This window comes from Epinephelus moara, chromosome 10, assembly GCF_006386435.1.
Source record: "Epinephelus moara isolate mb chromosome 10, YSFRI_EMoa_1.0, whole genome shotgun sequence".
Lineage (NCBI taxonomy): Eukaryota > Metazoa > Chordata > Actinopteri > Perciformes > Serranidae > Epinephelus > Epinephelus moara.
This window is the reverse complement of record NC_065515.1, coordinates 33731817-33758589: the sequence shown is the minus strand read 5'-3', so window position 1 is coordinate 33758589 and position 26773 is coordinate 33731817. Positions and strand designations below refer to the sequence as shown.

General features: G+C 43.9%; 1 protein-coding gene across 7 annotated transcripts in view; it reads right to left on the bottom strand.

Annotated features, from left to right (window-relative positions):
- szt2 (SZT2 subunit of KICSTOR complex) overlaps positions 1 to 26773 on the bottom strand; it is a 442490-nt gene that overhangs the window by 59503 nt on the left and 356214 nt on the right. For all 7 annotated transcript variants that reach the window (XM_050055637.1, XM_050055638.1, XM_050055644.1 and 4 more), the window contains 3 exons: positions 24297 to 24552; positions 24064 to 24143; positions 1090 to 1215 (listed from right to left, as the gene is read on the bottom strand). In XM_050055637.1, coding sequence (XP_049911594.1) covers positions 1090 to 1215; positions 24064 to 24143; positions 24297 to 24552 — 462 coding nt within the window. The remainder of the gene's footprint in view (positions 1 to 1089; positions 1216 to 24063; positions 24144 to 24296; positions 24553 to 26773) is intronic.

Sequence of the window (26773 nt, the reverse complement as noted above, 5' to 3'; positions counted from 1 at the left end):
TTTTCCAGCGGATATCTTAGTTACAACATGTTTGAGCTAGCAAAGCAGTTTTGTGTTGCTATGTGTGGTATTTATTCAGTTATGGGAAATCACGATGTCTAGAAAGCATCAGTGGCTGCAGCTGATAGGGACAGTTAGCAAAGCTAACATCAGGACGTCATCTGTTAAAAGCCTCCCGTTGTCGGATATGACATGAAACTATTCCAGTTAGCTTAATCATGTTGTAACTCAGACATCCGCTGGAAAATTATTTTTTTTTCACGTTGACGAGACAGCGTTTTGGGTGGAGTGGTCGCTATGGATGCGGAGCTTGCTGTTTCTGTAGGTACACATTTCCTGGGGACAAGTGCACGTCTCGGCCACGCCCCCTCCATTGTGATTGGCTAAAGCGCATCATCGTTAAAATTCAAAGCGTCGTCTTTCACACAGGGCTTCCGACATATTCTACAATGTAAATTGCAGAATCTGTCTTGAGAGATTAATAAAAATCTGACTCCACTTCTCCACCTCGCCGTCTGCGTCGCCACTTCCCAGTGTCTCCAAAACGTGCGCACACATGACTGTTTGCGTACAGGTGCGCACATTCTCCCGCCAAGTTTATTTTTATAAATCACAACCTTTGCCCCAATTGGGGGACTTTAGGGTTCAACAGGTTGGCAGTCGCTAACAAGTGGCTAACTGAGACTACAGAACATCGTCTTGCTGAACACGGCTTTACAGCCTCATTGTGTTGAAGACGCTGAAGTCATCCCTTTGTGGTGTAGATCGTTTATGGCCTCAGGTTAGCTTTTTACTTTTGGCGATTGCTTTTAGGCCTCAGTAATCACAAAAGTGGTCATTTGTGAAGATTATCTTGCTGAACAAAACCTGTAAGTATCATAAACATTTGTTTGCCTGAGCTTTTTTCTGTGATAATCCAAAATCAAATAGAAAAATCCCACAGGCTTTTTGACCAGGGAACCAGGGCAAGGCTAATTTCTGTGTCAGCCCATAGAAAAAGGTTGTACGTGGATCATTCTGTAGACACCAATAATCAAGACACAAAATCCTCATCCTGTCACTTTCCTTTGAGTGTGATGGCAAACATACCTTCACTGGAGGATGAATAATCTGTTCCTCTTGGATCTGCTTGCGGAAGATTGAGTCAAAGAGGAGAGGGGTGGCACAGTAGTGGACGAGCCTGGACGACTGTTTCAGGGTCTCCAAATCTGTCCCCTGTTGAGACATCCATGTTAGGATAAGACGGTGACACTGCAGAGCGTGAATTTTGAGAGAAGCAGGATGATTGTGATGTACAAGACTACAACAACTTTGCTTTCAAGAATTAAGTCTACAGTACTTTGTTTTGTAGCAGCACTGTTCCTGAGCAGCTCTTTCATCAAAGATATGGTACATGAGGCTTGGCAGTGACAGAAACCAGTCTGACAATGGATGGTAAATGGACGCACAGATTCACACACTGGTAGCCAAGGCTACCATACAAGGTGCCACCTGTTACTCAGTCTTGGACTAAGCCCTTAGACAGTCACACATTTGTTTGGGTTTGAGTATCATGCCTAAGGATACTTTGACATGTGGACTTGAGGAGCCAGGGATCCAAATGCTGATCTGTCCATTATTGACCATCCCGCTTTACCTCCTGAGCCATAGCAACCCCATGATATATTCACATCACATCTTATATTTAATTTAATTCATCTGGTGGCATTAAAATCCACCTAAAACCAAATGCCAGAGGAAATGGCTGTGGGCCCTGTTGGAGTCAAGCTGCAGATCTCCTCTTGGATGTGCTTAAGTTAGAGTGCTCCCTAGGTGTCTGTGGAAATATCAAATTGGTAAATTCTATGCCAACATGTAACCTCTCCTGAGATATCACTGTGGGAGACAGAAGTCTTTTTTAATTAGCCCAGATATTCTCCACTTTGAATCAAGCCAATGCTGAATGATTTCCCTGAGGAGTGAACTGTAATTAATTGAGGCCATAAATTAGTGAGAGGCACTATTCCCCAGGTAACGTCCAATTAGCTAAATTTCACATTAGACTACTTTCACCATACAGGACTTTAATACTCAAATGTGACTTACTTGTCAGATCCAATTTGTTGTTAGATTGTTTTCATGTGTCCAATATCTAACACTGTATCCTTTTTAACTTTATGTACTAACCTATGAGCTAAAGTACAAAACCACACCAGATTTCAATATCTTTGATGCTCATGCATGGGCACATCTTTTTTTTTTCTCTTTTAAAAAATATATCTTTATTCAAATTTACAGTGGCTACAGGGGTAACATACCATTGCCCCTATCAACCCCTTCCTACTACCTGGAACAACAGGACAAAACAACAAGAATGAAAATGTATATTTAAAATACAACTGTTAATGTATTTGACAAAAACTATGATGAAAATCTTTTGTCAACTACCTTTTTTCCATGATGAATTTGAAATGATGACGAACTGAAAATAGATCTTGGTAATAAAAATTACAACAAAATCTATGTTTCATTGACAAGACGAGATGTGGTGAAAATGTTAGTGGTAGACTATCAATCAATCAATCAATCAATTTTATTTATAAAGCCCAATATCACAAATCACAGTTTGCCTCACAGGGCTTTACAGCATACGACATCCCTCTGTCCTTATGACCCTCGCAGCGGATAAGGAAAAACTCCCCCAAAAAAAACCCTTTAACGGGGAAAAAAACCCCTTTAACGGATATCGAAAGCCCAGAGCGGGCTTCCTTGTAATTATCTTCAAATGCCACAGGAGCAACAGGCTTGTAAACTCCAGTAAATAGTTTGAGCCCAGGATGTTTTGCTAGCTAGCAAAAACACTTACACTGGAGTAGCATCAGCCATTGGTGTGAGTTATGAGCTGTAATTCAGCAGTAAATAATCAGCCGTGTGTGTCTGTGGATGGTGGAGCAGTTGAATGGGTTTGTTAGTTGCAGTGGTGGCTGTTAGCAGTTAGCTCTGCTTGTTAGCTGCTGAATGGCAGCAGAGCGAGCAGCCACCGGTTGCCAGACTTCACAGCTGATCCCTGCAGGACTCCACTCAGTCGGGACTTGAGAAGGTTTATGGGTTGATGCTGTTTGACAGGCAGGTAGGAGGCTCAGTTAATGTTAATAACGTTAGCATGTTGTATTTGCTTGGAAAACGTGTTAGTATAAGGCAGTTGTTTTGTAGGTGAATGTTATGAGTTGTAATGGAGCCAAATTATGTACTGTTACCTTTGTTACATGTTGCTGTTGTCCCTGGCATTATATGACAAGAGGAAAAGATCGCTAGACGCTAGGCTAATTTATACAATGTAAAATGCCATAGACTTGTGCTAATAACGTTAGCATGTTGTATTGGTGGGGGAAATGTGTCCAGATAAAGACAAGTGTTTGTCTGTCAGTTCTGCGATTTACAGTGAAGCCAATTTGCGTACTTGTGTTTGAAATTGTCTCTATTAAGCCATGTTTAGTGTGTGTTTTGAATCAACTATATAAATAAAGTTTGATTTGAACTAAGCTTTACAGCACTTAACACAGTCCTCCACCGCCGACTAGTGTTTTGGAGGTGTAACGTTAACTGCATAGTGACACAGACACACCACAGCACAAGTAAAAATAACGTGCAGATTTTCTCTTTCCCACGACTAATCGATAATGTGCGACTTTAGTCGACCAAGATTTTCTTTGGTTGACTACAGCCCTAGTCTTTTTCCACATCTTCAGTGTATTTGCAATGCACTAGTATTGTAGCTCTGTTTATCACCATCTCTGTCTGCTGGTTCTTTTTCATAACAGGTCATCAGTCACAGCCCAAGTACTGTTCCAATTCAAAGTTCACATCTAGGGGCGTCGGTGGCTTAGTGGATAGAGCAGGCACCCCATGTACAATGCTGTTGCCGCAGGGGCCCGGGTTCGACTCCAGCCTGTGGCCATTTCCTGCATGTCAATCCCCCCTCTCTCCCCCCTCCACACTTGTCTGTCCTGTCAATTAAAGGCTAAAATGCCCGAAAAAATATCTTTAAAAAAAAAAAAAAAAAAAAAAAGTTCACATCTAGCCAAGTTCAGTCCAAATGCCCGGATGTGTTCTCGCCACGCCCCTTTCACCGGGGATGCATTGGAGTAGACTTGTGTGGACTTAAGACAGCCAGGTATCCCAGCATGCATTTTGCAACAATCATCATTATTTGGGCATGCAGTGCGCCCTTAGCCCTGCCAGCAGCATATACCAAGAGACATAAAACCCCAAAAACCTGAAGTAGACAAACTGGGTTAAGTGTTCATAAAATATCTCAGGCCAGGGAACTTTATATTGTGAAGCTAATGCTTCACAATATTGGTGGTTGTGACGCAAAGTTGACTTTTGTTATTCTGTTTTAAAAGTTTTTAGCCACTTTTAGTGTTTTACGTTTTAACTACCTGTGGTTTTAAACGCAACTTTTAACGGGACACAAGTCATTTTAACGTATCTCAGTCACGTATCATTCACTTGAGTGACTAGCCTAGGAGCAACAACAACAAACTGCTAGCATGATGGCTGTGTGTGAGTCTTGCCTTCCTACCTTGTCAAAACTGACGTGTCCACCAACAACGACACAACTCTAGCATGGTCCGGCTCCATAAACACCGAAACTCCTGCGTCTGTGACAGCTCCAACGAGGCTCGTTGGCTACTCCAGGGTGCGAAGCCCAAAACAACGGCGACCACCACTGTGTGCCTGGGCCCAGTGGAGCCCCTGTGTCTCACCGGCAGAGATGGAGTAAAGACTCTGGTGAGCTCTACTCCACGCAAACCTGCCCAGGAGGCCTGGACAGCGGTTCCGAAAGGCACTGGAGCTCGCCTGCTTCCTCTTCCGCCGCCGCCTTCGGACCTGCCGCTAGAGAACAGATTTGACATCCTGAGTCTGCACGAGTTTCCTCCTGTGAGCGGTGTCTCCTAGTCCCCACCGGACCACCCGAGATCCCCGTCCGGACTGGGTCCTCAACGGACCAGGCGCCAGCATCCAGCTGAGCCCGGTCCCACTCGACCATCTGTGTCTGGACCAGCTGATGACCAGCGACATCACCACCGGGCTCCGGCTCCCCACTGCCACACCTCCAGCCGGTCAGGTGTGCGTAACAAGGTGTGGTGCCCTCCTGCGGTGCTGGTCATCGGGTCCTCAATGGTCAGGCACGTGACGGTACCCGGTGGTCAAACCTTCAGCCATTCCAGTGCCCGAGTGAAGTCCGCAGCCCTCCAGCTGGTTGCCCAGCACAGCTCTGCTTCCACTGTGGTCATAGAAGCCGGCGTGAATGACCTCAAAATGGAGAAGTCAGAGATTCTCAAAGAGGACTTCTATCATCTTGTTGACCGTCTGCTGGACACAGGAAGGCAGGTAATAATGTCCGGGCCACTCCAATCACCGTGTTTCGGTGACGTAACTGCAAGCCGCATTCGCCAACTCCACACCTGGCTGAAGGGTTACTGCAGGAATAAAGGTATTCCTTTTGTTGACAATTTTGCAGCCTTTTTAAACAAGCCCCGGCTTTTTAAGAAGGATGGTCTCCATCCCAACTGGGAAGGATCACGACTTTTAGCAGTGAACATGGGCCTAACTGTGCAATCCTGCAAGACTCCCTGACTGCAGGGCACGCACAGTAACACATGCAACATACCAGTAAAAGTTTCGAACAGATCTTACAATGTAAACAGAGTGAACTTCAATAACCTCAGGCCTCTTCTCAAACACCATACACCACCCAAATCACTAACTCCACCCACTCTCAACATGGCACTTTTAAACACCAGGTCTCTTTTAAATAAGACATTTTTAATTAATGACCTGATTTTAGACAACAACATAGACTGCATGTTTTTAACAGAAACATGGCTCAACACGGATGCATCTGCTGCTCCCTTTGAATCATCTCCACCAAACTACATTTTTTCATAATCCATCAGAAAAGGAAAAAGGGGAGGGGGTACAGCAACCATCCTCAAAGAGTCATTTGGTTTTAAAAACACTGATTTTGGTGATTTTACTTCTTTTGAATACAACTCTATTGTTTTTAGCAGTCCTCCTTTATTGTGTATGTGTGTTTACAGGCCACCAAAACATTGTTCATCTTTTATTTCAAAATTTTCAGAAATATTGTCCACAACCCACAACATGTAGATAATCATGTAGACCATTTTGCCTCAGAATTTTTAAATGTCTTAAATTGAATGTTATGAATTTTAATCAGCATGTTCAACAACCCACCCATACCAAAGGACACACGTTAGATCTTATAATAACACATGGACTTCCGGCCAATATCACCTCAGTTATCGATGTAGGCATTTCAGATCATTTTTGTGTCTTTTTTAATGTCACTGGTTTTATTCAACAATTGTCTTCAGAGAGAAAAAAACGCTATCTCAATAGTGAAGTGGCTGCAAATTTTACCCATCTTTTAATGGAAACTCCTATGGACTTTTTATCATCATCCTGTGATTTTATTGTAAATAATTTTAACAGTAAACTGAGAACAACCCTGGACAAAGTCTCCCCTCCAAAAATAAAAAAGACCAATTCAAACCCAATACCTCGATGGAGAAATGAAGAAGTAAAGCAACTAAAAAGAAACTGTCGGAAAGCAGAACGCAGATGGAGAAAAAGTAAGTTGACTGTTGATTATCAGATATATCACAAACAACTTATAACTTACAATAATCTAATTAAACGCACCATACAAGCACATTTTTTCAAACTTATACAAGATAATCACAATAACACCAATTTCCTTTTTACAACCATTGACCTTTTAATTAACCCAGTTTTTAGTAAGTCCGACAGTTTGCCCCCTAACTCCAGATGTGAGGAGTTTGCAGTCCACTTCAGAGAGAAGATAGACACTATTAGAGCAAATTTACAGCAACCTAAGAATTTTAGTATGGAAGAACCTCTGTGTGAGGAAACACTGGAGAAGTTTGTCCTGGTTGATGCTGAGATGCTCTATAAAATCGTTTCCAAATTAAAACCAGCAACTTGCGTTTTAGATCCAATTCCCACATCGTTTTTTAAAGAAGCTGTTTGGATGAGCATGTTCTTCATATAGTAAACTGTTCTCTTCAGACGGGGGTTTTCCCGCAGGCACTTAAAACCGCTGTGGTGAAGCCCCTTCTTAAGAGAAACAATCTAGACCCATCAATTGTTAATAACTTCTGACCTGTGTCAAATGTCTTCCCTTTTTACGCAAAATTTTAGAGAAACTAGTTTTTAATCAGTTCAATGAGTTTTTAGATTCAAACAAAGTTCTTGAACAGTACCAATCTGATTTTCGGGCCAATCATAGCACTGAAACGGCACTGGTCAAGGTTGTAAACGACATTAGGTCAAATATGGACACTAAAAAGGTCACAGTACTTGTCCTACTTGACTTAACTGCAGCCTTTGACACAGTAGACCACTCAATTCTTTTAAATAGACTTCGCACTATGACTGGACTCTCTGGCACTGTTTTTAGCTGGTTTGAATCACATCTTTTAAACAGGGAATTTTATGTTGGCATTGATGACTGCTCCTTCAAACGCTATAAAATGGACTGTGGAGTCCCCCAAGGTTCAATTTTATGTCCAGTACTTTTTAATCTTTACATGCTGCCACTTGGAGGGGTCATCAGGAGGCATGGCATACAATTTCATAGTTATGCTGATGATACACAGCTATATACTGCCGTGTCTCATGATGACCCAAAGCCTCTTGATGCACTTTTTAGCTGTATTTTAGATATTAAGTGCTGGATGGCAGAGAATTTTCTACAGCTCATCCAGGACAAAACAGAATTTTTAGGTATTGGGTCTGAAGCACAGAGAGAGAAACTGCATACAAAACTAGTAACACTGGCTCTGGAACCATGTCAAAAAGTAAAAAATCTTGGAGTAATGATTGATGCTGACTTCAGTTTTGAGCCTCACATTAAGAATATAACAAAAACAGCATTTTATCATTTGAAAAACATTTCCAAAGTCAGGCCGTTTGTCTCTAATGCCAATGCAGAGACTCTAGTACATGCTTTTATCACCTGTAGAATTGATTATTGTAATGCTCTTCATTATACCATTACAACGAGTTCAAAATGCAGCTGTTTGAGTTCTGACGAGGACCAGAAAGAAAGCACACATTACTCACATCCTAGAGTCTCTGCATTGGCTTCCTGTTAGCTTCAGAATTGATTTTAAGATTCTTTTATTAGTTTTTAAAGTTCTTAATGGTCTTGGTCCTTCTCATTTATCATATTTGCTTTTAACCTATCAGCCCTCTAGGACCCTCAGGTCCTCTGGTAGTAGACTGTTAATTATTCCAGAAGTTAGAACTAAAACCCACAGTGAGGCGTCCTTTTCTTATTATGGCCAACGTCTGTGGAACAGCCTGCCAGAGGATCTGAGGGCAGCAGAGAGCGTGGATATTTTTAAAGGCAAACTCAAGACCTACCTTTTTAGTTTGGCTTTTAGTTGATTTTTACTGATCTATTTATTCTTATTTATTTACTTATTTCTCATCTATTTATTGAACTTTTTTAGACATTTTATCATTGTCATACATTTTAAATCCTTTATTTCTTATTGATAACTTTTAGTCATATATCTTATATACTTTTAAAATTATCTACTTAGCAATTTATTTCTATTTATCTATATACTTTTATTTATGTATTTTTATATTTATTCATTTTATTTTTATTTTTTATTTATATTTATATATTTTATTGCTATTTCTATTTATTCTTATCTTATCTATTTCTTTTAACACTTTTATTTTTAGGTTTTCTTACTTATATTTTTCCTCCAGTGTTTTCTCACTGATGCCGTTTCCTCGGTTCTCTCAGGTCCTTGCACCTCGCGCTGGGGTGCGTCTCGTGTCTGAACTGCGTCTGGATGTGATTTGGCCTGACTACATCTACGCCTGGTATCATGTGTCTCCATCAGGGCATGATGGTGCCGGGTGTGGGTGTGGTTGGGCTGCATCGTTTCTGGATGCGGTCTGGAGGTGGGATGCGCTCCGGTGTGGGGTGCATGGGGGTCTGTGTCACTATGACGCAGGCCCCCCTGTAGTTTTGTTGTTAGATTGACTGATTGATCGGAAATGGCAAGTGAGGGAAAGGCCCACAATTGTAAGCCGTAATTACCGATATGTTATTGTTGTTTTGTCACGGAATATAGTGTTTTCATGTGTAGTTTAAACTTCAAACCCGTGGTCGATGTATTAATATACAGCCCACTTGATTGTAAGGTCCCACTAGATGACAGCGGTGTCAGTGCTCATAGATAATAAACGTGTGTATGAACGCTCAGGCTACCCCACCGAGAGCAGCCTCTCTCGGGTAGTCCTTTTGAAATTCGTTGCTGATATCTCTGAAGTGGTTAATAGTGAAGTTAATTTGTTTGGGGTATGTCTAATGGATTTTTTGGACTACTTGGGCTGTTTTCCATCCAGCACTAGCGTTAGCCACCGGTAGCTGCTGCCTTTCCTTGGCCATGGGAAGGATCCAATACACCTCTGCGGAGCTCCGCGACCTCATCACCCACTCCACACCGGACTCTGTCGCTGTGATTAAATCTCTTCGACTCCTTCGCCACCCCCGGTATATTCACTGGGGCCCCCGATGCAGCTTTCAGTACCGCTGTGTGGCTCCGAAAACTATCCCCTCCATCTGGCCTGTCGCACCTGTGACGCGTCATCTGACAGCTGTCACACCTGGTGTATGTACACGGAACACTGCAAGATCTCCACACCTCAGCACAGGAAACGCCGCAAGATCGCTGTGATCTCCACATACCCAGCAGGCCAGAAGACACGGACCGGATTACAGAGTGCAAGGAGTGGATTTCTCCCTATTACAACCTGTACAGAGATTCACCTCCCCACGTATGGTTAAACTGGAACTTCTAAATGTACAATCCATAAACAATAAAGCATCTTTCATTCAAGATCACATCATGGATAAGGGGCTACACTTGATGTGCCTTACAGAGACCTGGCACCAGCCAGAGGGGTACTTCTCTAAATGAAGCCTGCCCTCCTGGGTATAACTTCTTAGAGAAAGCTTGCAGCTCTGGTCGAGGTGGCAGCCTGGCGGTCATATACCGGCAGGAATGAGAACTGTCCCCCCTCCCTCTGCCTACACTGTCCTCGGCTTTTGAGGTTGAACGATGCTGCGCTTTAGCCAATCACAATGGAGGGGGCAGGGCCGAGACATGCAGGTGTCCCCAGGAAATGTGTACCTACAGAAACAGCAAGCTCCGCGTCCATGGCGACCGCTCCACCCAAAACGCCGTCTCGTCAACGTGAAAAACATGGACAACAGCACAACTTACAAGCATTGCGCATCCACTAGCACACCTTCCACTCCTCACGACAGGAAAAAAAGGGCATTAGCGGCAACGTTTCTACCGCCGTTTGGTTCGAGTTGCAGGTAGATATTTTTTGGGCATTTTTAAGCCTTTAATTGATAGAACAGACAAGTGTGAAAGGGGGGGAGAGAGAGGGAGTGACATGCAGCAAAGGGCCACAGGCTGGATTTGAACCCGGGCCGCTGCGGCAACAGCCTTGTACATGGGGTGCCTGCTCTACCACCAAGCCACCGACGCCCCATTAGACCTCTTCTTAAAAAAAAACCACCCTTGACCCTGATGTTTTCTCCAACTACAGAGCCATCTCCAACCTTCCATTTATATCCAAGGTATTGGAAAAAACAGTTGCTGCACAACTTCAGGACCATCTTAAGCAAAATGATCTGTATGAAAAATTTCAGTCCGGTTTCCATCCTGGCCACAGCACTGAAACAGCTCTGGTCAGGGTCACAAATGACCTCCTGATGACAGCGGACATCGGCTCCCCATCCCTCCTCATACTTCTGGATCTTATAGCTGCATTTGACACTGTGGACCACAACATCCTCCTTCACCGCCTGCATTCCACCATCGGCCTAACTGATACCATCCACAAGTGGTTCACATCCTACCTCATTGGGCGAACTGAGTATATTGCAATGGGAGAGGCAAAATCACAAGTTCACCATGTCACCTGTGATGTGCCTCAAAGCTCGGTGCTGAATCCTACCCTCTTCACACTCTATATGCTCCCCCTCGGCCATGTTATCAGCAGGCATGGAATATCATTCCATTGTTATGCTGACGACACACAACTCTACCTCCAGATAGATCCCACCCCCTCTGCACTACTGCCATCTGCCTCATTAACTACCTGCCTGGAGCAGATAAAGGCGTGGAGGAAGCTAAATTTCTTACAACTTAACAGCTCCAAGACTGAAGCCATCCTTGTTGGCACCCCACACCAGGTCAGATCATCCACCCTCACCAGCATCTCTTTCTCCAGTGAGAACATCCCCCTGTCTACTTCAGTCACTAACCTTGCCGTTAAAATGGACCCCCACCTTACATTCGAGACCCACATCAAACACCTGTGCAAGACATCCTTTTACCACCTCAGGAACATTGCAAAACTCCGTCCATCACTCACCTGTCAGATGCTGAAAAGCTCGTCCATGCCTTTGTCTCCTCCAGGCTGGACTACTGTAATGCACTCCTCATCAGGATCCCTAGTAAAAGCATCCAGAGGCTTCAATACGTCCAGAGCAGCGCTGCTAGGATCCTGATGTGGGTGCGCAAGTATGACCATATCACACCCATCCTCAAATCACTCCATTAGCTGCCCGTTGAACTCAGAATTCAATACAAGGTCTCCATCCTTGCACATCAGTGCATTCATGGACATGCTCCACTCTACCTTAAAGAACTCCTCACTCCTCAGACTTCCTCATGCACCCGCCACACTGCCATCCTCCTCAGCCCCCCCAGGACCAGACTCCACACCATGGGAGACCGGGCCTTCTGCTCAGCCGCTCCCAGACTGCGGAATGCTCTCCCTGACCTCCTGAGAGCCCCGCAGACTGTGGATGCTTTTAAACGCAACTTAAAGACTTACATTTTTACTTAAGCCTTTTAATGTATTTTATCATGTTGTCCCTTTGTAACTCTTAGCATAGCATATCTACACTGCCTTCTGTAGCACTTTGAGATTTGTTTTTATGTAAAGTGCGTTACAAAAAAAATGTATTATTATTATTATTATTATTATCATTATTATCATCATTATTACTATGCATAATGAGTACTTTTAACTTTTCATTTTAAGTAGGCCTACATTTTGCTGACAATACCCATATACCTTTACTCAAGTCAGATTTGGTATGCAGCACTTTTACTTGTGACTGAGTTTTTGGTCTTTGTTGTGATATTACTACTTTTTCTGGGTACTTTGTCCACAACTGGACAAACATATCAAACAATAGAGACATGCAAGCATAGCACGTCTCATCCTCATCCTCCGCCTCATTCTCTGCTGTCTTTCTCGGATCTGCCTCCTCAGCTGGGCAGCCTCCTCCTCAGCCTGCAGGTACAGCAATCCTGCTGCAATAACTGCACCAAGGCGCCTTCTCTGATCCATGTCATTAATTTTTGATTTTTTGATTTCCAACTCGCCAATGCTCACGATCACAATGACCACCAACTCTCCACAAACTTTCCCCCCCGCACCTGACTTTTGATTATAATCAGAAGCCAGGTGCGGGATTTGGATATAGATTAAATCTGATCAAAAGCCAGCTGTGGGGAAAAGGTTTTATAAGACAGTTTATGAAAATATTATAATATATTTATATGTTTTTGTATGTCAGTTATATATGTTGAAACGTTAAAAACATATACACATTAATTTCTTACAATGTCTATGAAAAGACGCAAGGCTGGGCTGTGTTTATATTGTTTTACTCTAAATGCATGTATACAACACAGTACAACAGCCAAGGCAAGCGGAGGAGGTGACATCATCAAGTTAGCTGCTGTTCCAAAAGCAGAAATGACTGTACTCCCAGTCCGGACTCTCACATGGACTTGCCAAGTCGGAACTTGCCAAGTCCACAAGTCCGAACTCCTAAACTTGAGTATTGAGAAACGCTCAGTGTAAGCCACTGACAGCCAAGCTAATGCTAAACCCGCTCCGCTGAAAATACACCAACACTGGACACACTTAACAAAACCTATATCTTGTAGGGAATTTTGCTGTTGGCGTTTTTAATTATTTGCTTTTATTTCATGCTTTTATTTCATGGATTGCAGCACTTTCTGTCGTTTAAAATTTCTTTCTTGTATTATATGTTCTATGTTTTGTTGTGATTGTTCAAACTGTGATGGATGTTTTGACTTTAACTAGTTTACCCTTGGGTATCAATAAAGTAACCTGAACCTGAACCTGAAAACCACCATTGTTTTTTCACCAACACAGCTGGATACTGAAACTCTACAGAGAAGTGAAACATTAAGTTGAGGAATCTTTGAGTACAGCAGGAAGGTTAGCATTAAAATATGATGCCTGGACTTCAATGTGACTATAAGGGCACATTATCTCACAGGTAACTGGCAACTGCCATCTCATGTTTTCCAAACTAGAGCAGTAAACCAAAGTCAAACTGGAGCAAACACTGCAGACCTTCTGCAAAATGCAGCACAAGAATGGAGGATTGTGGTTATAACAGATAACGCTTCTAACATGGGTGTTGCCATTCAGTTAGCAGGATACCTGCATGTGAAGTGTTTGCCTCACATGCTTAATCTGGCCTTGCAGAGGGCGTTAAATCTGCCAACAGTTAAGTTTGTCAGCTGCATGCAGCATTTCTGACAGATTTTATGATGGTGTTGGTCAGTCTGTTTGCTTTGCATCACATTTTGCTGCAAAAAAAAAAGAAAAAAAGATTAAAGTCAGATGAACAGACTGAAAACTATCTTATGAGGCTGAACTGATGTTGACAAAGTTTTCCTTTGGGGAAATAATTTACAGTTGGAAAAAAAAAGGTAATAAATTGCAATATATTTTATCGCAATACTCAGCATATAACAATATTGTATCATGACTTAAGTATCGTGATAACATCGTATCATGGGTCCTCTGGCGATTCCCACGCCTACTAAATGGGACCTGGGGTTGGCATCTTATTTGGAATGACATCTACGGTGTTTGAAAACACACAAAGCCTGATGACTCTGTGTGATCCATTACACAGACTCTGATGTTTTGATAGTGTGAAATCCAAAGAGTTAACTTTCAGAAGAGGTTTCACAACTATAATCAAAAAGGATCAAGAACAGCAGGCTAAGCTGTGTTGGTACTGCATCCATGTTCCTCTTTTTTCAGTAATTTCTTTGTATGTTTTCAAATATGCAACCATTTAACTAACAGTACTTCATGGAATGAAGTCAGATTACTTCAAAAAGCCAAAACACAACAGTGGCAAAGGGTGCACATCAAAAAAATACGCCCATATTACACTGAACAAAAATATAAACGCAACACTTTTGTTTTTGCTCCCATTTTTCATGAGCTGAACTCAAAGATCTAAAACACTTTCTATACACACAAAAGAGTATTTCCCTCAAATATTGTTCACAAATCTGTCTAAATCTGTGTTAGTGAGCACTTCTCCTTTACCGAGATAATCCATCCCACCTCACAGGTGAGGCATATCAAGATGCTGATTAGACAGCATGATTATTGCACAGGTGTGCCTTAGGCTGGCCACAATAAAAGGCCACTCTGAAATGTTCAGTTTTATCACACAGCACAATACCACAGATGTGGTTTTGAGGGAGCGTGCAATTGGCATGCTGACTGCAGGAATGTCCACCAGAGCTGTTGCCCGTGAATTGAATGTTCAGTTCTCTACCATAAGCCGTCTCCAAAGGCGTTTCAGACAATTTGGCAGTACATCCAACCAGCCTCACAACCGCAGACCACGTGTAACCACACCAGCCCAGGACCTCCACATCCAGCATGTTCACCTCCAAGATCGTCTGAGACCAGCCACCCAGACAGCCGCTGCAACAATTGGTTTGCATAACCAAAGAATTTCTGCACGAACTGTCAGAAACAGTTCGTCGTCGTAACCGACTTGAGTGGGCAAATGCTCACATTCGATGGCATCTGGCACGTTGGAGAGGTGTTCTCTTCACGGATGAAGTAAGTAAGTAAGTAAGTAAATTTATTTATATAGCACTTCTCACAGAGAGGACTCACAAAGTGCTTCACAAGATAAAATACAAAAAATACAATAACAGAAACAATGCAAAATACACAAAAACAAATAAAAAGTAAAGTGCAGCGAAATACAGAGATGATACAATGGACAATTAATGGAACGCAAGCCTAAACAGATGTGTTTTTAACTGCTTTTTAAAAATGTCCACGGAAGAGGCCGCTCTCAGCTCATGAGGTAGTGCATTCCACCATTTCGGTGCAACAGCCTTAAAGGCTCTATCACCTTTCGTCTTTAATCTTGTGTGAGGGACAGTAAGTAGGTGGCCTTCAGCGGACCGCAGTGACCTGACAGGACAGTGAAAGGACACCAGATCCGTCAAGTATGCAGGTGCTTGACCATGGAGGGCTCTGTAAGTGATGGTTAGAATCTTGTGCTGGATCCTGAAATTAACAGGGAGCCAGTGCAGGGATGCCAGGACTGGAGTGATGTGAGTGAACTTATGAGATCTGGACAGAAGCCTGGCGGCAGCGTTCTGGACTAGTTGGAGGCGGTCTAATGAAGTTTTATTGAGACAGGTGAAAAGAGAATTACAGTAATCCAGACGTGAGGAAATAAAAGCATGGATGATCATTTCTAGCTCGGAATAAGTTAACATGGATCTGAGTTTGGAAATGTTTTTGAGGTGGAAAAAGCAGGAGCGAGTGACAGTTTTGATGTGGTCATCGAAGAGCATGGCCTGATCAAATGTGACCCCAAGGTTTCTCAACTTGGGGCGCACATTTGCACTGAGGGACCCTAAGCAGCTGGCCACTTTAGATGCTGAGGCATCAGGTGCAATAATTAAAATCTCAGTTTTAGCTGCGTTCAACTGAAGGGAGTTAGAAGACATCCAGTCCTTAATTACATTCATACAATCGTACAGTGAGTCAATTCCATCGGTCCTATCAGGGTTAAAAGAAAAATATAACTGGAGGTCATCTGCATACATATGGTATGAGATACCTTCAAAATTGCTGATGACATCTCTGAGAGGGAGCATGTATAGCGTAAAGAGGATAGGCCCAAGCACTGAACCTTGGGGCACCCCGCAAGAAAGGGGGGCAAACTCTGATTTATGAGGGCCAACAGCCACAGAAAAGGATCGATCAGACAGATAGGATTTAAACCAATGAAGAGCGGTCCCTGAGATTCCTACCCTGTCCCTCAGCCTGTCTAAAAGGATGTGGTGATCAACAGTGTCAAAGGCTGCACTGAGATCAAGCAGAACCAGGATAGTGGATTTACCGGCATCGGAGGCCATCATGATGTCATTGGAGACCCTGAGAAGAGCAGTTTCTGTGGAATGTAACTGACGATAACCGGACTGAAATTTATCTAAGATATTGTAACTGTTCAACGCTGTCACTAACTGGTTTGCAACTGCTTTTTCTAGAATCTTAGATACAAAGGGCAGCTTGGAAATGGGCCGGTAGTTACTAAGAACATCGGGGTCCAGATTGGGCTTTTTGAGAAGCGGCTGAACAACCGCTTGCTTGAAATGGGACGGGACACGACCAGAAACCAGTGAGCTATTGATTATGGAGAGCAGAGATGGACCAATAGTGCTGAAAACATTTTTCAGCAAAGTTGTGGGCAGGATATCCAGCGGACTAGAAGAGATCTTCATAGTGCACACAAGATCTGCTAAGTCTTGTAAGGAGACAGGTGAGAAATTGTCAATAATTGACTGTTGTTTGGGAGGATCAGGAAGGGAGGAGGAGGAGGGTGTTATACTGGCCTTGACACTGGCAACCTTATTCACAAAATACATTAAAAAATTGCTACAGTCCTCATCAGAGGACACAGGTAGAGCAGGCGGTTGCGCACCAGTAATGCTACTTATAGTGTCAAAAATGACCCTGGGATTTCTCTTGTTGGAGATGATGAGATTTTTAAAATAAGAGGCTCTGGCTACCCTAACAACAGAATTGAATTCAGCTAACAGTTCTTTAAAATAAAGACGATGTACATGAAGCTTGCTTGATTTCCACAAGCGCTCAGCTCTCCGACATTTACGACGAAGGCAGCGGATGTCGTCGTTCAGCCAGGGAGTGGGATTAGCTGCGGGGATAGTTCGAGGCTTTAAAGGAGCAATCTTATCAAGAATAGCAGAGCAGTGTGAGTTAAAAGTTAAAACTTGGGAGTCAACGTCAACATTAATACTAACAGGCTGCGCCACACTGTTAAAAGCGAATGAGAATTTCTCAGCAGAGAGGTTATTTAACATACGGGTGAGTTTTGTACGCTTGCTGGTTGAACAATCAGAAATAATAGACAAATTAAACAGGATGCAGTTGTGATCAGTGACGGGCAGCTCCTCAGAGACGATACAATCAATGTCCAAACCAAGTGTAAAAACAAGGTCCAGCGTGTTTCCCTTAATGTGTGTCGGGCCATTGACATGTTGCACAAAATGAAAAGATTCGGTGAGATTTATAAAATTATTAGCAAAGGAGTTTGTGGTGTCATTTACAGGCACATTAAAATCCCCAAGCATTAAAATTCTTTGAAATTTAGTGATGGAAGCCAAAAAGTCACTGAATTCAGCCAGAAAGGCGCCATTAATACCAGGAGGGCGATAAATTAAAATACAATAAAACGGGTTAGAGCGGCCAACTTTAGAAATAAGCAGTTCAAATGAGGTAAAAGTTCCACAATTCACTCTCCTCGAGGAGAAACTGTCTTTGTACAACAAAGCAAGGCCACCACCGCGGCCAGTGGTCCTTGGGGCACATATGAATGCGCAATCAGGCGGGCATAGCTCCTTCATGGACACATAATCTTCATCCCTTTGCCAGGTCTCGGTGAAAAACATGAAATCTAAATCTCTAGCGATGAAAAAATCATTCAGCGTGAATGATTTGTTGTTGATCGAGCGAGCATTCAACAATGCCAGCTTAAGAGACTTGGGACCAGCTTTGCAGACAGATTGTGATTGTGACAGTGGTTGCAGATACCGGAAATTGTGGGTTGTGTGGTTTTGACGTTTGTGATGTCTGTTGTTCATTACTACGGGTATGAAGGTGGGAGATTGTGGGACAGTAGAGACTAGCCCAGTAGTTGGGGCAATAGGAAAGCAGGAGGGATTGTCTGTAGAGGTTAGTGGCAGCTGGGGCCTGTAGGGGGAGCTACGGGAGGCAATGTCTATAGAATGCTCCGTAGAAGAAGAGGCAGGCACTGAGAAGGGGGTGTGGCACGTAAACAGTCACGCATGTGTGAGTGGCGTTATGTGTACGGTATGCTGTATGTTGGCTGCTAACACGCGGCTTCCTAACTTGCTCGGGTGAAGTCCGTCATGTCGATAAAAGGAGGGGCGGTTCCAAAATAAGTTAAAATTGTCTATGAAATAAAATCCGTGGATATTGCAGGCGGTTCGGAGCCAAGACTGGAGTTGAAGGAGCCGACTGAACCGCTCTGCGCCGAGGCCGAGTGTGGGAAGAGGGCCACTGATGAAGATTGACATCCCGCAGTCTTTTAAGGCAGAAAACAGACTGTTAAAATCGCTCTTTAGCAGCTCAGACTGACCCCGGACCACGTCGTTGGTTCCGATGTGCAAGATCAGACGTTTAATGGAGTGTGGAAATGATTGCAGTAGGTCCGGGAGTTTATCTCTGATTTTTGTGACAGTGGCTCCTGGAAAACAGTGGGTGGTGGAATTAAAAAAGCGAATGTTCGTGGTTATGGAGTCACCCACTATGGCGGTGGTTGGGGGGAACAGTGGCCGAGGACGAGGGGGCGAGCGCCGCTGCTCTGTGGGGACTGTTTGCGGAGTGTGCGGAGAGGTCACAACCTCAGCGGTGGCTAGGGGCTCACACGACCCTTCACGGCACGGAAGACCGCCGGAGCGTTTCGCCCTGAGAGCAGCCTCCTTCACGATCCTGCGCCTGAAGGAGGAGGTCACGGACCTGAACGGGGGTCCCGAAACAGAACCCACAACCCCCCGGGCTGCTGGCAGTGAATCAGTCGAAGGGCAAACAGGAGGGGAATGGACAGTTTGCAGCAGAGGGAATTCCTCAACAGGGAATTCCTCAACACTCAAGATGTTATATCTGTTCTCCAGTTGGAGCTCACAAGGTGGAGCATGTATCGGGCTGGACCTCGCTCGCTTTTTTCCATGTACTGTGGACCATGGCTCTTGGTTGGGAGTGGAGTTGTTAGTTCTGAACCTCGGATTTGGACTGAAGGTGAAAGTAGCTAAAGTTGCACTGCTGCTCGCCCATTTAGGCTTGGCCCCCAGCAGCAGCCACGGGTCCTCCGCCGGAGGATGTGGGGCTGCAGCTGAGGAGGCCGGCCTGGATGTCGCTGTGGCGGCTGGATCATCAGCTCGGAGCTGAGGAGCCGAGGCTGACCGCTCAGCTGGGGCCAAGCCAGTGGGGTTGGGATCTGCTGTATCCATGGAGCCGGGACCAAATTCTGGGATGGTTGAGTCCAGATCCGCAGGATTGCCAGGGGGACCAGGACCTGGAGCGACAACGGAGTCAAGCCGCGCCTCTTCATCCCTAATCCAGTAGAGGTTTGAAATGCGCTGCTCCAGCTCCGCGATCTTCTGGGTTTTGTGGATACAGCTGTCACAGTGGTGTGGAGAGGTGAGTGGAGCCATGGGGGGCAGATGGGGTAGCCAAGGAAGCAGAAAACAAACTCCGGCAGCAACGGTGTAATGCGTAATGACGTGATTATATTCTCCAGAAAGCTACATTCTCAAGTTTTGTTTTGGTTTTTTTTCTTAGCAGTTGGTATGAGCCACAGTAAAAACTTAAAAACTTACAAACTTACGCACGGGTACTCCAAAAGTGTGTTGACTCAGATCAGGGTGGGTTGGGGTCCGGTAGAAAGCAGGACTTACCGGCGCGTAGAGGTGAATGAGTGTCCGGGAGAAACCAGTGAGTTTCGCCAGGTAGCTGCAGTCACTCCGGTGTCTAGAAAATGGCACAGAAGGTGTAAAAAGGCTTCTGGGGTGGCCGAAGTGTTCACGGGGACTTTCACTCTGAGGCAGGCAGTATCATTGTAGTTAATCCAGTTGTAGAGCAGAGAAAAACTAGATAGTTGCTAAAAGTTAGCGAAACTCTAATGAAGTTTGGGGTGCGGCTGTGTCACCAGTCACCCGTGTCCAAAAAGCTCAAAATCCGCCGATCAAAAACACGAGATCGGCCATCCGGCCAAACGAACAGACTTTAAACAAATAAAATCATTAAAAGTAGTTCATTGGACGTGGCATAAAACTGGTTTAAAGTTATAAATTAAGAGCCGAGGTGATGGAGGACGCTGACTCAAGCAGGAAGCGGAAGGTGGCAAAACTCTGTGTGATGACGTAAGCCATCCTGGTTTTCACTGTTCAGGGCAGATGGCAGACAGCGTGTGTGGCGTCGTGTGGGTGAGCAGTTTGCTGATGTCAACGTTGTGGATCGAATGGCCCATGGTGGCGGTGGGGTTATGGTTTGGGCAGGCGTATGTTATGGACAACGAACACAGGTGCATTTTATTGATGGCATTTTGAATGCACAGAGATACGGTGACGAGATCCTGAGGCCCATTGTTGTGCCATTCATCCACGACCATCACCTCATGTTGCAGCATGATAATGCACGGCCCCATGTTGCAAGGATCTGTACACAATTCCTGGAAGCTGAAAACATCCCAGTTCTTGCATGGCCAGCATACTCACCGGACATGTCACCCATTGAGCATGTTTGGGATGCTCTGGATCGGCGTATACGACAGCGTGTTCCAGTTCCTGCCAATATCCAGCAACTTCGCACAGCCATTGAAGAGGAGTGGACCAACATTCCACAGGCCACAATCAACAACCTGATCAACTCTATGCGAAGGAGATGTGTTGCACTGCGTGAGGCAAATGGTGGTCACACCAGATACTGACTGGTTTTCTGACCCCCCCAGACCCCCCCAATAAAGCAAAACTGCACATTTCAGAGTGGCCTTTTATTGTGGCCAGCCTAAGGCACACCTGTGCAATAATCATGCTGTCTAATCAGCATCTTGATATGCCACACCTGTGAGGTGGGATGGATTATCTCGGCAAAGGAGAAGTGCTCACTAACACAGATTTAGACAGATTTGTGAACAATATTTGAGGGAAATGGTCTTTTGTGTATATAGAAAATGTTTTAGATCTTTGAGTTCAGCTCATGAAAAATGGGAGCAAAAACAAAAGTGTTGCGTTTATATTTTTGTTCAGTGTATTTTCAATGTATAATGACCCCGCGCTAGTGTTACACGGTATACTGGTACCAACGGTAGACCGCGGTACTTAAACACCATGGTCCATATGATACCATCACGTTGGAGAACAGTACTACTACGGTACCTCATGGCACCACTACTGTGGGATAAGTTCAAAGTCCATTCGCAAAAGGGTGAGTGTCCATGCGCCGTCCAATAACGGCGCACACTGGCCAATAACGGCATGCGCTGGCCACCTGGCACTCAATATGCTGCTGTAGTGGTTTGTTTTCCAGTGACATTCCAGGTATTAGCTGAGCTATTGAGGATCTTTAAGCACTGAAAGTTATTATTAATTCATTTTTACTTGTAGGCTAGATTTGTTGATATATGCTACAGTGATTTGTTTTCCACTACAGAGCTCTACGGTGCAAGCATTTTACTCGCATTTGTGACTAAAAATAGTTTTGTGCAAGCAAAAGAAATCATTCAGGAACAGGCTGTGCGAGTACAGACCAACCAGCAGCAGAAACGAAAGGTGAATCCTGCCGGTTGTGGGTTGAATGGGGGTCACATACAGGAATATGGTGGAGCGCTATAGCCACCGCAAGATAACGCGGTTTACCGGCGACCGAGAAGCCCGGCTCCAGGTGAATAAGTTGGTGTCATGACTGCCCAGTAGTACCTGAATAGCCGAGCCGTGGCGGCACACAGGTATGTGACGTGTCATAGGAGAAACGAGCCGTTCACATTTCCACAAACCTCACCGCACTTAAGGGACTTGAGTTGATTTTTGGTTGATTTTTATTTTATTATTTATTTTATTTTGATCCCCCCTATGTTAATCACTTATTGATGCTGTTTTTGAAGTACGAATAAGTCAATAAGTAATTTATTCCACTGAAATATCATTGTGTCAATCAATGTATTATAAAATAGTGATTTATCTTTTTATAAATGACAAAAGGCACATCTGTCTAATTTTTGCTGTGGTATCGTGATACTACTCAGAACCGTGATACTTTCACTGGTATCGTACCGTGGGTCCCAATTTTGGTACCGTGACAACACTACCCCACACTGGCAGCAGCAAGACGTGCCGCCCTGCGGCAGTCCATGCCACTGTCCTATTTCCAGTCTCAGCCCCCCAGGAAATTAAATTCATTTTTCCCTACTCACTCCCTGTTTGTACATACCAACTCCAATAGTAGCTCTTCTTCTCTGTTCCTACGGCAGCTCGACTCCTCTCCTCACCAATGATGCATAAAAACAACTCTTTCACTGTTACTGTGTCTCATGTATGACAAAGAATGGATGAGGAGCAACTTTGTTGAGGACAAGAAATATCCCAAACTGAATGACCCACAGTCCAGTCATTAAAAAGACCATGGCCAAAAAGCTATTGCCTGGCAAGTCATAGCTCTAGACAATAGCTCTTCAGGTAAGAAATTAACTTTAGTTAGAGGGTGTCCACACACGACTTTAAAGGAAATGGCCACTTTAGAATGAAAATACAGACCGTACTTACTGACCCTCATGTCAATTTTGCATGCCAAGGCTTCAGGGCACTTGGATTATGACGGACGAGCCGTTCTGACGTTTTTGAAATGCATTAGTGGAGTTTTATTACATTTTCAAAATGTGGGTTCCATGCACTTCAAGTGTGGCTGTTATTCCGGCTAGCTGTTATCCTCCGATACCCCGAATAAGTTTTTTGGATTAAAAAACTACTCTGGACTTCTTGTCGGCATGAGGGTCAGTAAGTACTGTCTGTATTTTCATTCTAAAGTGGCCATTTCCTTTAAGCTAATGCAGAGGTACAAGAGGTACAGATCTTTCATTATCAATAACTTTGTGTAGTTGTCTGTTGAGGAGCTGCAGCACAACGCGTCCCGTGTGTGCTAGGGGCGGCCTTGATGCCTGTCACCTGATGAACTGAGCTTCGGCAGCACTGGTTTTCTCACTGGTAAACATAGTGGAGCATTTGGATGAGTAAAATTGGAAATGAAAAATACATTTGAAAATTATGTTTTTACTTTGCCTTTCAATTTTGGATTTCATTTTAATCTTCAGCTTAACTCTTCTATTCTATATTTATGTTCTGGAGTGTTGCAATGCTTTGCCTTATTTTTATTCCCCTTATTGTTTATTGTTTATTTAGGATCCCCATTAGTTGTTACCACAGCAACAGCTATTCTTCCTGGGTTCCACACAAAAGACAAACATTCAAAATCACATTACAAACAATTCACAATATCACAATATCAAAAACAATGTTAACGAATGTTGAATGCATGCACCAAAAACAAAAGCAAATTCAGTGTATGTGAAAACCTATTGGCAATAAATCGTATTCTGATTCTAAATAATTCAGTCCTCTCTGTCCCTCTGCTGAATACTCAGAGGTGCAGTCTCCACCTTCCCACATGAAAAGTGATACACTGAAGTGAATCGACTGAAACTAAAAAAAACTTAAACTGAGGTTACTTGCCTTTAAATGGACTTGTATCCTATTTTGAACCAAAAATCTTAAAACAAAATCTCAGAGATTAATGTGATGTAATGTGTTGTGTTGTGTTCATACTGCCATTAAAATGAAGTATTTACATGAGGAAGTATTTATATGAGGGGAATAAATAACAGATGTTATCCACCCTTCCCTGCAGCACGAACATATTCATCAACTATTTCAATACTGTATCAAAGTTACAAATATTTAGTTATGTCTGTATGTGGTTCTCAAAACTTTAACTTGCTTGTGAAATACTTACTGAAATGGGCATGTTGGACTGTGCTGACCTCTGCTGCCAAGTCACAAACAGGTTTTCTATCTTCATCTGTTTCTCCAGTTCTGTCAGCACAAAGACAAAGCCATTACCCTTCCTGTCCAGTGGAGGATTTGATAAGGTCATTGGATACAAAAAATATTATTATTATCATTATCATTATCATTATCATTATTATTATTAGTAGTAGTAGTAGTAGTAGTAGTAGCTTTATTAACCTCTCCGCTCGGCAGCTTTGATCTCTAAGAGCTGGCCGCCATGTTGGGCCACAACATCCCCCTCCATCAAGGGTCGGATGGTGCACACATCCCTCAGAGCCTCGTCAAAGGGAAGCAACTCGGAGGGGAAGTGGAGAGGAGCAAGACTTCGGCCAGAGCTTCCCAGCCTGCCCTGCTCTTTACTAGGCAGGGGAGGAACTGCACTACGCAGCAATGCATCAGGCTCCATGGAGGGGCTTAAGAAAGGGTTGGTATCCTGGAAATGACAGAAGGGAAGTAAGAAAAAAAGAAAAAAAAATCAGTGAAAAAAGACAAAGGACACCAGGTGAATGGTTAATAAATGCTAAACAAAAAGAAAGTGAAGATAGACCAAGCAATGCCTGAATGTGGTGCTCTTGAAGCACCAGAAGCAGGGAGAGTTGGTACTTTTACAGAATAATGTTGGTGAAAGCAGCACCCAAACATTTTTGGAATCTTGAATTAAATTACATCAATGAGCATCTTCATTCCACTGAAAACTTAGGGGATGGGCCCAAATGGTGTATTCATTAATGTCTGCAGGTCAGCTTCAACACTAGGACGTTACAGATCCCATGGTGAGTCACTGTCATAACTGTGGCATTGTGTAGAATATATTCACAGCGCTGTACATTAGTGTTGATGAGTATTATTACTATTGGATACCTACATTTCCGGAGCATTGTGTGTGCCCTGGTTGCTGTTGAGAGAAACTTTTGGGCGAGTTAGTTCAGCAAAATAGCTCAGGGCCCAGATGCCTCAGTGTGACAGAGCTGGCTGCACCATGCCTACAGGCTGGAGGGTCAAACTGTGCACTGGTGCTCCCTCTGCTTCTCATCAGGACCATGACAGATGAAGCTCGGTTCAGGCAAATTTTCTGCTGCTCTGACTCTGCCTTCTGTCCAGACTCATTAGTAATGCAGCGATGAAGAGCAGGGCCATCGGAGGGAAAGGAAAAGTTTGGTTCTTTCTACTCTCTGAGCTTGTTTTGTAATTGGCTGTAGGGGAGAGGCTAAAAGAGCATTTTGTGTCTTCTGTGCAGTAAAAGGCTGCTCTAATAAATCTCTGCTGCAGCCTGTTCTACACAGCAGTGTGGGAACAATACTGAAGAGGACATTTTATCTATTTTTTAACCTCTCTTCATTTAAACTCAACTGCATTGCATGCTTTATGTCAGTGTTACCAGACTGACCTGCTGGGGGGGCCTATAGAGCAACAACAAGCTGCTAGGCCTTATTAACCCATCCACCCCTACCCCCTTCCTCCCCTTCTGTGCATTTTGCATGTTATTCCTGTGGTGGAAAACTACTGGCCAAAGGTTTTCTGTGTGGTTATCTGACTGAATACAAATTAAGTTAGGAATACAAACCATAAAATCACTCAGTCCCGGTTGCACTTAGCGGCAGAGCGCGCCTTTTAAAAAAAACAAAAACAGACAGGCAGACCAGAGCAGACCACTTGCGGGCCAGGCCACCGGGGAACTCCCCGGTTCTCCCGTGGGCCAGTCCGGGCCTGAGTGGAAGCCTACTATGTCCTGAGATGAGAAAAACCTGCCCCTCTGTGGCCTAATTCTTGGCATGGTAGGAGCACTTCTGCTCTACCTCAACGACATAAGTGAGCACACAGCAAGCAGCAGCAGCAACCCAACATCTGACATCGGCACACTATGAAGACGGCAACAGAGGGGACAGAGCATCTGTCGCAGCAAATGAACACACTGTCTGGGGTCATTTTGACTTGACAGCGGACTTCACTACAAGCCATTTGGCTGTTGAAACAGGTGACGTACTTTGTGCTCTAAAATCAGCTGCTGATGATTTGACCAGCTGAGTTGCAGGTGACACCATCAGCCAGCTTGAGTCAAGCTCAGACCAGCCAGTTCACACTGCTGCTACTTTTCTGTGCAACTTTCTAATACAGTTTGGTGTAATCATTAGGGCTGTAGTCAACCAAAGAAAATCTTGGTTGACTAAAGTCGCACATAATCTTCAACTAATCGATTAGTCGTGGGGGGGAAAAAAATTCTGCACGTTATTTTTACTTCTGCGGTGGTGTGTCTGTGTCACTCTGCATTTTACTTCTGCGGTGGTGTGTCTGTGTCACTCTGCAGTTACACCTCCAAAACACTAGTCGGCAGCAGAGGACTGTGTTAAGTGCTGTAAAGTTTAGTTCAGATCAAACTTTATTTATATAGTTGATTCAAAACACACATTAAATATGGCTTAATAGAGACAATTTCATGATGTCAGTATACAGAAACTAGTGATGTGACGTTCGCGAACGAGCCGAGTCTTTGAACCGGCTCTTTGAAGTGAACGAGTGAACCGGCTCTTTAGAGTGAATGAGCCAGTTCCTAATTCACGTTGTGTTGATGACCACCCTCGGTTAGAAACGAAAGGTAGGAAGCTAACCCACTATCAGCACTTGCTTGTATTGGCAGGCTTGTTGTTTATAAAGGG